The sequence below is a fragment of the Acartia tonsa genome, chromosome 11, assembly GCF_053477335.1.
Source record: "Acartia tonsa isolate MP-2025a chromosome 11, ASM5347733v1, whole genome shotgun sequence".
Lineage (NCBI taxonomy): Eukaryota > Metazoa > Arthropoda > Copepoda > Calanoida > Acartiidae > Acartia > Acartia tonsa.
This window is the reverse complement of record NC_137270.1, coordinates 25,164,474-25,177,214: the sequence shown is the minus strand read 5'-3', so window position 1 is coordinate 25,177,214 and position 12,741 is coordinate 25,164,474. Positions and strand designations below refer to the sequence as shown.

General features: G+C 34.5%; 3 protein-coding genes across 4 annotated transcripts in view; 1 reads left to right on the top strand and 2 right to left on the bottom strand.

Annotated features, from left to right (window-relative positions):
- Window positions 1-12,741, top strand: part of LOC145331692 (uncharacterized) — a 109,715-nt gene that overhangs the window by 54,720 nt on the left and 42,254 nt on the right. The window lies entirely within an intron of this gene.
- Window positions 1-12,741, bottom strand: part of LOC145331687 (uncharacterized) — a 42,224-nt gene that overhangs the window by 22,860 nt on the left and 6,623 nt on the right. The window contains exon 4 of the mRNA XM_080176484.1: window positions 8,292-8,336. Coding sequence (XP_080032610.1) covers window positions 8,292-8,336 — 45 coding nt within the window. The remainder of the gene's footprint in view (window positions 1-8,291; window positions 8,337-12,741) is intronic.
- On the bottom strand, window positions 1,439-4,903 carry LOC145331640 (uncharacterized). The gene is made up of 5 exons (XM_080176417.1): window positions 4,480-4,903; window positions 4,214-4,353; window positions 3,867-4,095; window positions 3,090-3,641; window positions 1,439-2,993 (listed from the first exon to the last, which is right to left on the bottom strand). The coding sequence occupies exons 1-5, from the start codon at window positions 4,739-4,741 to the stop codon at window positions 2,371-2,373; spliced, it is 1,806 nt and encodes a 601-aa protein (XP_080032543.1). The 5' UTR covers window positions 4,742-4,903; the 3' UTR covers window positions 1,439-2,370.

Below are 12,741 nucleotides of genomic sequence, written 5' to 3'. Positions count from 1 at the left end.
TTTTTAAGTAAACCAAAGTAGAAAACATCCATAAATCTATAGAGATATTTTACCTAAATTAGCAATGATGTGTCTACTAGATATTTTAAATATTAACTATTCTAAACCCTAAACGTATCGTATTTCGAGTAAATTTGGAAGGGAATTTAGACATATGAAAATATTGAAATTGGGGAATATTTATATACGTGTGCAAGAATTCTATTTCAAAAATAGGATATTAATTCCCCTCTCACTTCGTTCAAAAATACATCCCTATTTCTATTTTTCTAAATATTCAAATTTCTTAATATTTATATACGAAGTACTTGGTAAATAAATAGAAGATTTTGAAAAATAATAAATTTTTACGTTTTATATTTCTATTTCGAAATAAATCACGCAATCTTAAATTAAGTATGTTCGTTAAACAATTCCGAAATAAAATTTACTAGATATATTAGACTTTTAGGTTCTTTCTATGAAATTAATGTGATGACATAATTTCCTTACTCCAAAAAGTCTACCTGTTAAGAATACGACATTTTAGACGTCTTACTTTTTTCATTGCTTTTTTTACAGGGTAAAATAAAAATTCTTCCTAATATTAAAAAAGGATAATTTTGCATTACGTAAAAAAAGTATATAACGATAATGAAATATATTAAAGTTAACTTATAATAGTTTGTAATTGTATTTGTAACAATATATTTATAGATTCCCTGTTATTTGATATCATCCGTTTCCGGTGTATGCTGTTATATCAGGGATAAATATATACACAAAAATTCCTCCAACAAATTTTTATTATTTACCGTGGTCAAAACATATTAAAAAATCTTATTTTAAAAAATGTAAATATAACGAAATAAATTATATTGAAGTTTCTAATTACCCATGTACATTTCTACCTCGTGCACCTCGTGCACACACACACAGTTCTTCAGTCCTTATTTGAATTTCAGAGTGTATTGACACGTCATACTACGCGTTAGTTAGATACAAAGAAAAGTGAAAAATAATAAAAAATTAATATTCAATGTGAAAACTTCAAATGGAATTATATTAATACAATAAAATAAAGTGATAAATATTATTTGCATAGTTATAAAAAAAAAGAAGAAAGAAACAAAGTCTTAGTCAAGTGTCAACACAAGAAGATCTAATTCTGTACTGTCGTCCGAAAAAAATTATTGTAGTCTATTGTTTTGAGTGAATGTCATAAGAGTACATACACGTCAAAATAATAGGCTATGTTTTCTATTTCGGAAGGCAGTACACATAATCATTTACTGTATATTAAGGTAAGGATTTTGTAATAATTTGTAAATATAAAGTGATAAGTCTGTTCGTTATAACTTAATTATTCTTATTTTGCCTTTTGGTAATTTCAATTTTAAACGCACAGATTTTATACTGTGAATAATTCGGCAAGCTCCATACTTTGTTTTTAATTATGTTTATTTTTTATTTTTTTATATCGTTCCAAAATTACAAAGTATCGGGTGTGTTTTATCGATAAGTCTTACCTAAAAATATTGAATCCCTGTGTTCGAAAAGAATTTCCGTGCATTTTTTTACGTCGTTCAGAACGGCTCGGCTCCACATTAGGTTAAAGTGAGTTTTTACAGTAATAATATGATTTAACGGTCTATTTCCTTAAATTAAACTTAAAAACCATATGTTACCAAATATACACACATCCGCAGCCGTATTTCTAGATTCGGCTCCGCGTTTTTTTTGCGTTGAAACTCGGTTTTAAATGTACGCTCATATTAAACCTGATTATCAAGCTGTTTTTAAACAAATTTACTTACAATTTTGCTTAGACTCTTATATATTCGCATTCTGATAATTCAGTTCTGACATTAATGTCCGTATTTTTTTTACATTTTAACAACAAATTTTTATGTGACCTAATTATCCGATTGGTCTGATTTTTGGTTTACTGATGTTTGAATGTACAATAATATAAGCGAAGCGGCAAGTACGCATTTTTTATTTTTTTCCATCACCCTTTAATTGAAATTCAAATTTATTTTTGGATATTTAGTATTTACTTTCATTTGATGTCCAACTTATTTACTCTAGAACCTCGAGCAAGAGACCATCCACGCATAAAGACACAAGACAAGTATGATTTGAGTAATGTTTTTGGCTTCGCTACTTATTGATTATTCATCCTTGTTAAATTAAATAACAATACTGCCAAAAAAAAAATATATCAATAAACAGTTTTTTGGGTTTTATTACAACATTTATTTTATAATGGTAATGATACAGATATTTAAAAAACACAAAATTATTTCATTAAATTATTTGTTTTACTTTACTTCTACTTTATTTCTTTCCAACATAATTAATATGATAAACATATTTACAAGAATTATTTCACTTTTCCAGTTCCTTGGTTGCTGTCTTCTTGGTAACTTTTACCTGCCTATCCCAAAATGCTTGGGACTTCTTGGGGACTAGCTTGTTCATCTTCAAGAACATGATGGCGTGGATGGTTTCTTTCTCTAGGTTATACCGCCTCGATGAGTAAACTAATTTGAGGTGTGAGAAAATTCTCTCACACCTCGCATTAGAAACAGGTAAGTTGTTGAAGTTGGTCATCAAACTGACAAGTCCAGGTGGATAACATATCTTCTCTGCAACATGTTCATACCTGGCAGTAAGCATCCTGTGGGTTGCGGTCATTGCTCCTTGTTTGTACAGTTTCTGGCGTTCTTCAACATCGAAATCCTTGGACTTAGATTTTTTGACTTTCGCAATTTCCTCCTTTATCTTAGCGACTTCACGTTGGTAACCGTATGTCAAGGCATGCAACTTGGATTCTTCTATGTTACTCCAATCCTTCAGCCCAGCTTTCAGGTGTTTCTTCATGACGTCCAGGGGATCCTTCTGTTTGTCACGTTGTTCTTTCTTTTTCTTCTTGGCTGCTGCTTGAGCCTGAATTTCTTTGAACTCTTGTTGTTTGTTCCAAAACATCTTTTGGATGGGTGTCATCATGCCTGTAATACATAAATATAATTAATAAAAATGATAATTGAATTATTTAACTAATGTTATTATTATTATCTATTTTAATTAATATTGTATATCTTTACCTGTGGGAGGTGCAGTTTCTGGAGATTCGTACTCGTCAGCTTCGGAATCCTCATTGTCGGCATCCGCATTAGCTCTACGCAGGTCGGCCTCTTCATCTGCCTTTTCTTCAGGACTTAGGTTGGCTCTCAGTGAGATTCGGTGTAGCCGTTCACCCAACAACCTACAATTTTTGGGTGCTTGTTGTAAAATTGTTTTTGCTTCATCCTGTGTCACCGTATAGCTTTGTGTGCCACTCGCAATCATTTCCAAATGACTGCGTGACAGGGGGTGTAGGTAGAGACAGACTTGCCATCCTGCATTAGTACGGACAATCTTGTTAACTCTCAGGTGAAGGAACTTGAATACACGTCTAGCGAATAAGTTGCCAGGCATACTTGTCCGTAGGGTAAAGAACACCGTATCCAGCATGGTGAACATCTGGACGATTGTGGCCTCATGGGCTTGTGCAGGAATTGTCAGCATGGTATCCACACACTCCAACACTTCCAGGACTTCTCTGAGGGCAAGAACCTGGTCAGGTGTTGGCCACAGATTGTCAAACTTCTTGTTGACTAAAATAAAAATTAAAAATTAAAAATTAATTCTATTGATATATACAGTTCTAATTTTTAATTAAGGGAACGAGAGAAGAAATAATTTATTTAGTTTAAATTTTAATAAACTTCTATTTGTTACCTTTCTCTTTTGTTTAATTAAGGGACAGAGAGAAATTTAAATTGGTAATTTTGTTAGTTTTAAATTGTTGTTAAAATTATAATTAACTTTTTTGGGTTTACCTTTCTGATCCTGCACGGATTTTTTCACCTTCTGAAGTAGTGGTTTGTTGTCAAACAACTCTAAGAACCGCTTTATCATGTTCATTCTGGAGCTCCATCTCGTCTCCACGTATCTGGTAAGCATACGTTGTCCACTCTCTACCAAAATGCGACGCAGCTTCTTGTTATTCATAATTTTACTGACCAGCTTTGCCAGGTTAATTATGGTTCTGTTGTACCCCTTCCCTTTCTAAAAAAATATAATATTTGTTAATTTTCACGTTTTTGTATAATTTATTATTTAACTTTTTAAGTTACTGTATAAGTTATTTAGTTGGTTCTATTAATCATTTAATTAATTTACTTACAACTTTGGCAGCCTGCTTCAACGCCAACTCCACTTGGTGGTTGAGGCAAACACCTCCCACTATAAGTCCACATTTCTGCTCATCACATTTCATTGTTCTTTGGATGTTCTCTTCTATTAGTTTCCCGAAATTTGTGATTGCTGAAAAGAAATAATTTAATAAATTAATATAATTTAGTTAAATGCATTTCGTGAAACTACCCCTGTAAATCATTAAATGTAATTCATTGAATTTTTTGGGAATGAATTTAATTTAACTTTACTTACCCTCTCTTTGTTGTGGATCTTTGATGGCGATGGACCTGTAGAAAATCGCACTTGATATGCCGCCATCGCCGCCATCGCCTTGTCTTGTTCCTGCCAGGGTTTCTTCATCTCCATCCTGACCCTCACCTTCGGCTTCTACAACACCATCCTCAACCTCATCTAAATCTTCTATAAACAAATCCAACGGGATTTCATCTTCACTATCAGCCTCAGGTGTGTCTTCCTTATCACTATCATCATCACTGACTCCCTCATGGTTCATGAAACTTGTATACTCTGTGGGGGTTTTCCCGTGCTCTTCATTGAGTATCTTGACGGACTAAAGAATGAAAAATAAATTAATGATTTACTTTCTAATGGTATTGTTTTATAATATTAATTCTCGTATTCATTCAAATATTCATCTAAAAAAACTGGTTTTATCTTACAATTGCGATGATCAGAAAAAGTAAAAAGCGGCTAAGGAGCGGCCTGACCGCTATGACTAGAAAAAGTAATTTTCTCTAAAAATACACATAAACCACCAGAAAAAAATTTTACGTCTTTATCTGTAACAGAAGATAAAGACCCCCCCCCCCCCGATCTATTAAAGTGTTCACGAAGCTGGAAAAAAGTTGATATATGTCACTGATTAATGTTTTTTAAGAGTACTATTTTGAGAATTAAGTCTTAAATACTTCCCATTTAAAAATAAATCAAACTTTAAAAAAACGAATTTATTCCCTTGAAAACATCGTTGTATTTTGTGTTTTATTATACATACCTAAAAACCTATCAAAATCGACAAATAACAATCTTTTAGTTGAAGTTTACTTGCAAATTAATAGTAAAATAAATGCTTTTGTTACATACCCTATTAAACTAACCAAAAAATGTTGAAATTGTAATCTACGGATAGATTAAAAATTTTCTTCCGATGGTCACAGAAATAAAGCCATATATGGTAATGAATATCACTGATAATGGTACCTGGATTTTCATTTTTCCCTTTATTTGAAAATTTATATGAATATCTACATATCTACATGGCTTTAGATATGTGACGTTAAAAATCATTTGAAATCAGTTAATTGCTTTGTATATGTATGATAAAATGTAATATAACAGGTTACATACAGGCAATTGATAATATTATAATTGAAACTATAAAATTAAGCTATTCTCGGGACCATCAATATTGTATCATCTTATTTAACGCCTATCTCAAAAAATGCATATCTCAGAAAATGCTTTTCTAAAAAAACATTTTAAAAAGCAAAGCATTGTTTTATATCTAGCAATCAATATATTAATAAGAATATATTTTTATATCATTAATATGACTTAATTATATTCATTTTGTATAAAGACACATTCATTTATTAAAAATTGTTAAGATAAAGTCCAAGCTTTTTATCTCTAACTAGTGGCTACGCCCCTAGAGGCCTCTAGTGGCACTTTAAATACTTTTTTTTATATTTAAAATATGTCTATGTTGCATTTGACATTTATGTTTCATTGAATGCTCTTTGTTAAATCAAGAAACATAAATTTTTTTGATTTCTTGTGATTTCTCTTAGGAAGGTGGTGGTACCCTCCCCCAAAATAGTTATAAATCTTCCCGGGACCTATGAGAATCTACCATGTTAAGGAGAACCTGATCAGTTCAGCAGTTACGAGATCCTTTGGTACAAATATACAGACACACAAACATCCTGTTACTAATAAAGTAACAGGATGTTTGTCTGTGTGTTTGTACTCTCTTTTGGAATCATACTGCAGAGCTAAAAATACGAATAGGCCCCCACATAATTGGGGGATTTTAAAGTTTTATTATCAATTGAGAAAGTTTTTACAGATATTAAGGTTTTATTTTATTTTGGGGTAAAATTCTTGCTTAGATTATATTAGATTAATTAATTAAAATTTATAGAAGATATTTAAAAGAAACAAACTTTAAAATGTGAATTAATTAAGGTTTTGCTATACGTGTTTTCTAAGATAGGCGTTTTTTGAGTACAGTCAAGTTGAATTAAACACACACACACACACATACACACAGACAGAGTACGGACACCACAGAACTTGATTGTATTAAAGTTTATTCTTCAAAACATGGAATAGGATAAAGAGCACACAAATTCTATTCTTTTAATAAATTTATATATAAGTCTGTTAAATATGGATGTACAATAATTAAAGCAAGGCTTTTATTTTAATACTAATAATAAGCAATTAATATATATATATATAAAAGGGAATAAAATAACATGTCTTTTCAGTTATGGGAATACAATTATTTACTTATTATAGTTATTGAAATTGTCCTATATTGGTCCAAACTTATAACTTAAATTACACTGAACACTTTTACAATATTAAAAAATGTTTGGTTTCTATATTTCAACTTAACAAAATCCGTTGGTACCATTTGTACTATGACAGGTAAGAGAGGGGACGAAGAAAGAAAGAGGGCAACGCAAACGGCTAATATAAGTTGGGTTTATAAACAAAATCTGTATGATTATAAATCAATAAATTAATAAACTTGTTTAACCAATTTGTCAAGATTTTACATAATATCACCAGGGACGTCCTAGGGGGTGGAGGATAAAGGGGTAGGCATCCCCAAAATTTTTAATTTTTACCCCCCTTAAAATAAAAAAGCTTAGACGTCACTAACTCTATGACATAAAGATTTCTCCCCCCAAAATGAACTTGGTGGTGCTGTAGGCATCCCAGGAATTGTAATTTTTAATTCTTACCCCTCACCGCCCCCCCCCCATTAAAAATGCTCGGACGTCCTTGAAAAGCATGATCTATGTTATCAAGATTTTCAATGATTAACAACCTTTTTGTTTCAAAGACCCAACTCTGTGTGAATGAAACAGTCATATTACTGGATAAAAATTAATTAAAATCAACTTATATATTATCCAGATTTTATTTAATTGACGACCTTTTCGTTTTAAATCCCCAACTCTGTTGAATGAAACAGACAACTACTTAAAATAATGGGCCCTGAATGTTTTTTTTATATGGATTTTTCATTTAAATAATGTTTAGTTGAAACTTATGTATATTGATTGTAGGAATATGAATTTAAGGCTTTAAAAAAAATTAAATAAAAAACTAAATTTGGAATATCTAGGGTTTAAATATAGGCAGGTATTTAGAAAAATTTTACTCTTTTCCGATAATTGGGACAAAAAAAAGATTGCTTTTGTTTATGGAAAACGTTTAGTAAGACTGCTAATTTTTTTGCTAGATATGTATAGCAAATAATATTTGTTTATTCTTTTTGCCCAATTTTATTCTTAAATCATGTAATTTCTGAAGATTTCAACAATTTTTCATATGTTAGTGTACCTGCATAGATATATCAATATTTGGTAACTGATTTTACGATATTAAGGCAGGTTTTATATTTAATTGTAAACCAAGTTTGAAAATTTTTTTCAAAAGAGATGTAGTACAACAAAATTTTTGTAGTATAAATTTCGTTGTTTTTATGTGTAAGCAAAGAAAAGGGTGATTTTTCCTTAGTCTTATAAGTGCACAGATTGTTGTGGTATTTTCGTGAGAAGTGGATCTCGGCATCCTTAATTAATTTATTTCTAACTTAGTGGAATTTTTAAGGCATTTTTCAATGAAAATTACTTAAAAAATAAGAAAAGGTAAATAAAAATGCAATTTGAAAAATTAGCTTCGCGATCACTTTAAGGTGGGAATAGGGGCCCGATCTGTAAGGGTTAAGTAATTTCATAAGTAATTATACTACAAACAATATAATTATAATAATAATAATAAGAATAAATAAATATTAAATTAACCTGAGCTTCTATTTCCATTCTTTTAATTTCTCTCTGACTTTCCATCTATCATATTAATTTTATTGAATCATATATTAAGATAAAGTTTAAATTAAACATCTTTTGTTTAAATTGTGTATAGGAATTGAAAAGTTTAACATATTTGATTATGATTATGATTGTTAGGTTAGGTTTTAATTCATATTTTGAAGTTGCAAGGCCGTAAATAAAAGGGAGGGTGGGTTAATGCAACCATCTTGTAATCAGTGAGCAAATGGCACTTAGTTCGAATTTCTATCTGAACTTTTGCATGAGTAATCCTTGGTAGGTCTATTTTCCCTAAATTGAATAAAAAGTTGAAAAAGTAACGGCTGGCGGCTCAGCCGTTTAGCCGTTTTTGCCTATTTTAAGGGTAAATTCATCATCAATTATGTGTTGGAATGTATTTTCTTGTATTCCCTGGCAAGTTCGAACCCATTAATTCCCTTTTCCTTACACCAGAGAATGAGTGTGTAACGCGGCATTCCTAACTATCTCCGCGCGTCGCTTGTAAACAAACAAAAAGACGCGCATTTTTCCTTTGATGATTCCCATGTGAAGAGCTACGTGAATGAAAATAATGTATTGGTTGAATATACATGCGCTCTAATCCTTGGAAGATCTCAAATAAGCCTTCCTGCTTAGTTTGACATCATATGTGGTAAGAATTTATCTTTAATTCTTAATAATAAGCGTAGAATGGTATAATTTTATGAAGAAATTTAAAACATTAATTTTTCAACAAATAGACCACTTAATTGCTAACTTTTGACATACGAATATTTTCCTTAATTTTACTGATCATTTGAATCTAAAATTATCAATTTCTGATGCGATTTAATATGTTTCGTGCCAATTTAAAGTTTTTTAGAAATTTTATATTTTTAATTAAATTGAAATCACGCAACCTCGATCTTACAAAAATAATAAACCATTAATTTTATGTAATTAATTTTTATATTTTTGTTTTAGACTCACTGTTTTCATGGTAATAAATACACATTTGTAAACTTCGCTATGTTGGTCATTCGGAGGGCTTGGAGATAAGATTTCGAGAACGGCAAGGCATGCGTTCCGAAACAATGAAAACAAGACAGAACAGATGCGGCTAAGAAAATATCTGTGAAGTTTTGTGAATGTGTTGGTTGTGATACCTTACCACGCATTATTATAATCGTAATCAGTACAGTTAACTTTTGTGACAATCATGGGTCCTAAAAAGAATAAAGGCGCTCAACTGGGATTGCGGCTGCGCCCAGCCGTCGAGGCCCTAACCAGTGAACTAAATAAAGTGATGAAGTTGGTCAGTGAATCTTCAGAGCTTGACGTTAGACATTTCACTAAGGAGTCAATCCTTGTCCATGACAAGTTCGAGACATTCGATAGCATCATGGTCGGTTTTAGCAAGCTTGGTGTGAGAATCCAAGAGCTTGAGGAGTTTAGTGACATTTATTCTAATATAGTTACTGTGCAAAAGGATTATAGTGCTCTGAAAGATGCTCTAGATGCTATAGAAGAGCTTAGTGACATTCAAAGTGTTGTTGATTTAGTTGGTGATAATTTGCCTGACCATAAGGCTGAACTATATGATCGATGCTTAAAGATTGTGAAAGTTATTAAAGGGTCATACTTTCCCTTACCAGAACCAATTATAAACACTTTGTCTGCTTTGATGAAACGGCTGGCTGAGGTTAAGCTTGAACCTGTGAAGCTGCCTACAACAACGGCGGGTGCCTCGACAGCATCGCCATTTGTGTCACCGTTTGGCACACCACAGTTCGGCACCGGTTCTATATTCACGCCAGGATATATGAATCGTGTCGACGAACGCCTTCTTCCCAGCTTCGACGGCCAAGAGGCAGCCTACGTAAGTTTCAAGGACAATTTTAAAAAGCTTACCGTAGGACAGGACCCGTCATATTTACAGTTATTATTGAGCAGTGAAAAGGTCTGTAAAAATAAAGAGTTGAGACTTCAGTTAATTCAGATTCAATCGCATGAATCTCAATGGGCTTACCTTGATGCACGTTTTAAGTCCAAAACACGTCAGATGCTCTGCCTTTTCAACCAATGGGAGAAGAAGCCTAAACCGTCGGACTCCAACCAGATTGTGACAGTCTTAGCAGAGTTTGGTGGTGCAGTTAGCCAGCTCGAGCAGCTGACTAAAGATGATGATGATGATGAAGTTACCACAAGCCAGTGGTTGACCGTGATCCTTCTGGAGATGTTATCCAAGAAGTTGCCACGTGATTTTCAAGATAAGCTCAACCTAGCGTTGGGCTCGATGGATACCCCAAATGTTCCTAAGCTGTTGAAGATTATAGAGGAACAGAGGGGCGCCATTTTGATGCGGTGCTCGACTGATGTAGACACCCCCTCCAAGAAGAAAGGTAATCCTGCGGCCGCAGCTACAGCCGTTGGTAAACCTGGGTCTCCAGCTAAGACCAAGAAGAAACAGCCTTGCCCGTCGGAAGGTTGTAGTTCTGATCACCTGTTGTTTAAGTGCTCCAAGTTTAGGGATATGTCTGTTCCTGAACGTAAGGTCTTCATCAAGAAGATAGGCGCCTGTTTGCTCTGCTTGCAAAAGGGGCATAGGGTTGCCGACTGTCCTAGAGCCGATAAACTTGGCAGCTGTACCATAGACAGCTGCAATCAACCCCATAATAGCTTGATTCATGAGACTGTGGCTGGACAAGTTGCGGCAGTTTATGAATCACAATTGTTTAGCAAGAACAATTTTATGCTGATGCTGCAGCAGCTCCCAGCATTGGCGGCTGACAAACGTCAAGTCACCGTCAATGCTATGTGGGACTCTGGAGCAAATTTGACGTTGATTTCTAGAAGTATTGCCAAGAAGTTAGAGTTGCCGTCAACTGGTCGCACAGCTACTATTTCTCTGGCAGATGGAAAGAGCCAAGCATGTCCTACAGTCAAGATTTGTTTGGTTGACCGCAACCGGAATTCACATATTCTGGAGGCGGCGGTAGTGCCCAGCATTGGTACTGAAGAAGGGTTGCGTTCTATTGATCCTGCAGCCGCCGCCGAAATTTTCAACATGAAACCTGATAATTTTTCTATGGTCGACGGTAAGATTGATGTTCTTATCGGCCATTTAACACCAGCTATGTTCCCGTGTGCAGATAAAATGGTTGGTGATTCTAGACTGTACAGAAGCTTATTTGGTACAGGCTATTTAGTTGTGTCTGCAGATGGCAGGACTGTTGCTAATCCTGTCGCCTGTAAAGCTGTTAAGTTGGAGGTCAGCAAGATGGAGTTCCTGAGTACAGAAAGTTTGGGGATACAGCCGCCATCAATGTGCAGCGGTTGTAAGAACTGCCGTCATTGCGCCGCCATTGCCGCCGGGCAGTCCGCCTTGGACGTGCGTAAGCGGCAGCTGATTGAAGAAGGTTTGACGTTGGATCTTGAGAACCGTATCTGGACGGCCTCATATCCTTACAAGCAGCCGCCAAGTGTGTTGTTTGATAATTCTGAGCAGGCATACAAGATCTGCTTACGTGACCGGCAGAGGATGGTCAAAAAAGGTGAATATGACACCTTCTGTCAAGTGTTCCATGAAGCTGTCTCTCGTGGAGTGTATCAGAAAGCTTCGCCAGAAGATCTAGCTTATACTAAGCCCGTGTATTATTCGAGCCTAGTCTGCGCATATAAAGAGTCTATTTCCACGCCATTGAGGATATGCGCCAATTCTAGCCTCTGCTGCAAGGGGCTAAGCCTCAATAGTATTATGATGGACGGGCCAGTTCCATTATATACCCTGATGCACAATCTTATTCGGTTCAGAAGTTATAAGTGTGCATTCGTGGCTGACATTCAGAAGTTCTACAATTCATTGTTAGCTACCTATGAAGATTCTCAGCTGAAACGTGTTTTTTTCGCTGATACAGTTGATGGAGAGCCGGAGGTTTATCTCACCAAAACCATCAACTTTGGTGAAGCCTTGGCCGGCGATATGGCCGTGACCGCCCTCAGACTCACTGGTCGTATTTTTGGTGGACGTTCCCAGCAGGATGTTCAAGTTGTTTATGGATCTGAGAAGATTAGAGGTTGTGACGTTGTAGCCCAGCAAGAGGTGTGGAGAGATGTTCAGCAACCACTCAGTCCTGAATTTGTTTTGTATCAAGATCCTCCTTCGGTCAAATTGGAGACTTGTACTTACGTGGATGACTGTTTGAGCGGTCATAACAGTAAACCTGAAGCTGTCCAGCTGGTCCAAGAGCTGGAAGATATGATTGCACCTGGCAATTTCAGATTTAAATCTGTTATTTATTCTGGAGATGATGTTGACAGTGTAAAAGTTTTGGGCCTTGTTTGGGACCCTAAACAGGATAAGTTGTTCCTACCTGTCAGAGCCAACCACGGCGAGAAGATTAAGGGTAGAAAGCTACTAGAGGATCTGGATCTGGAGGATCTC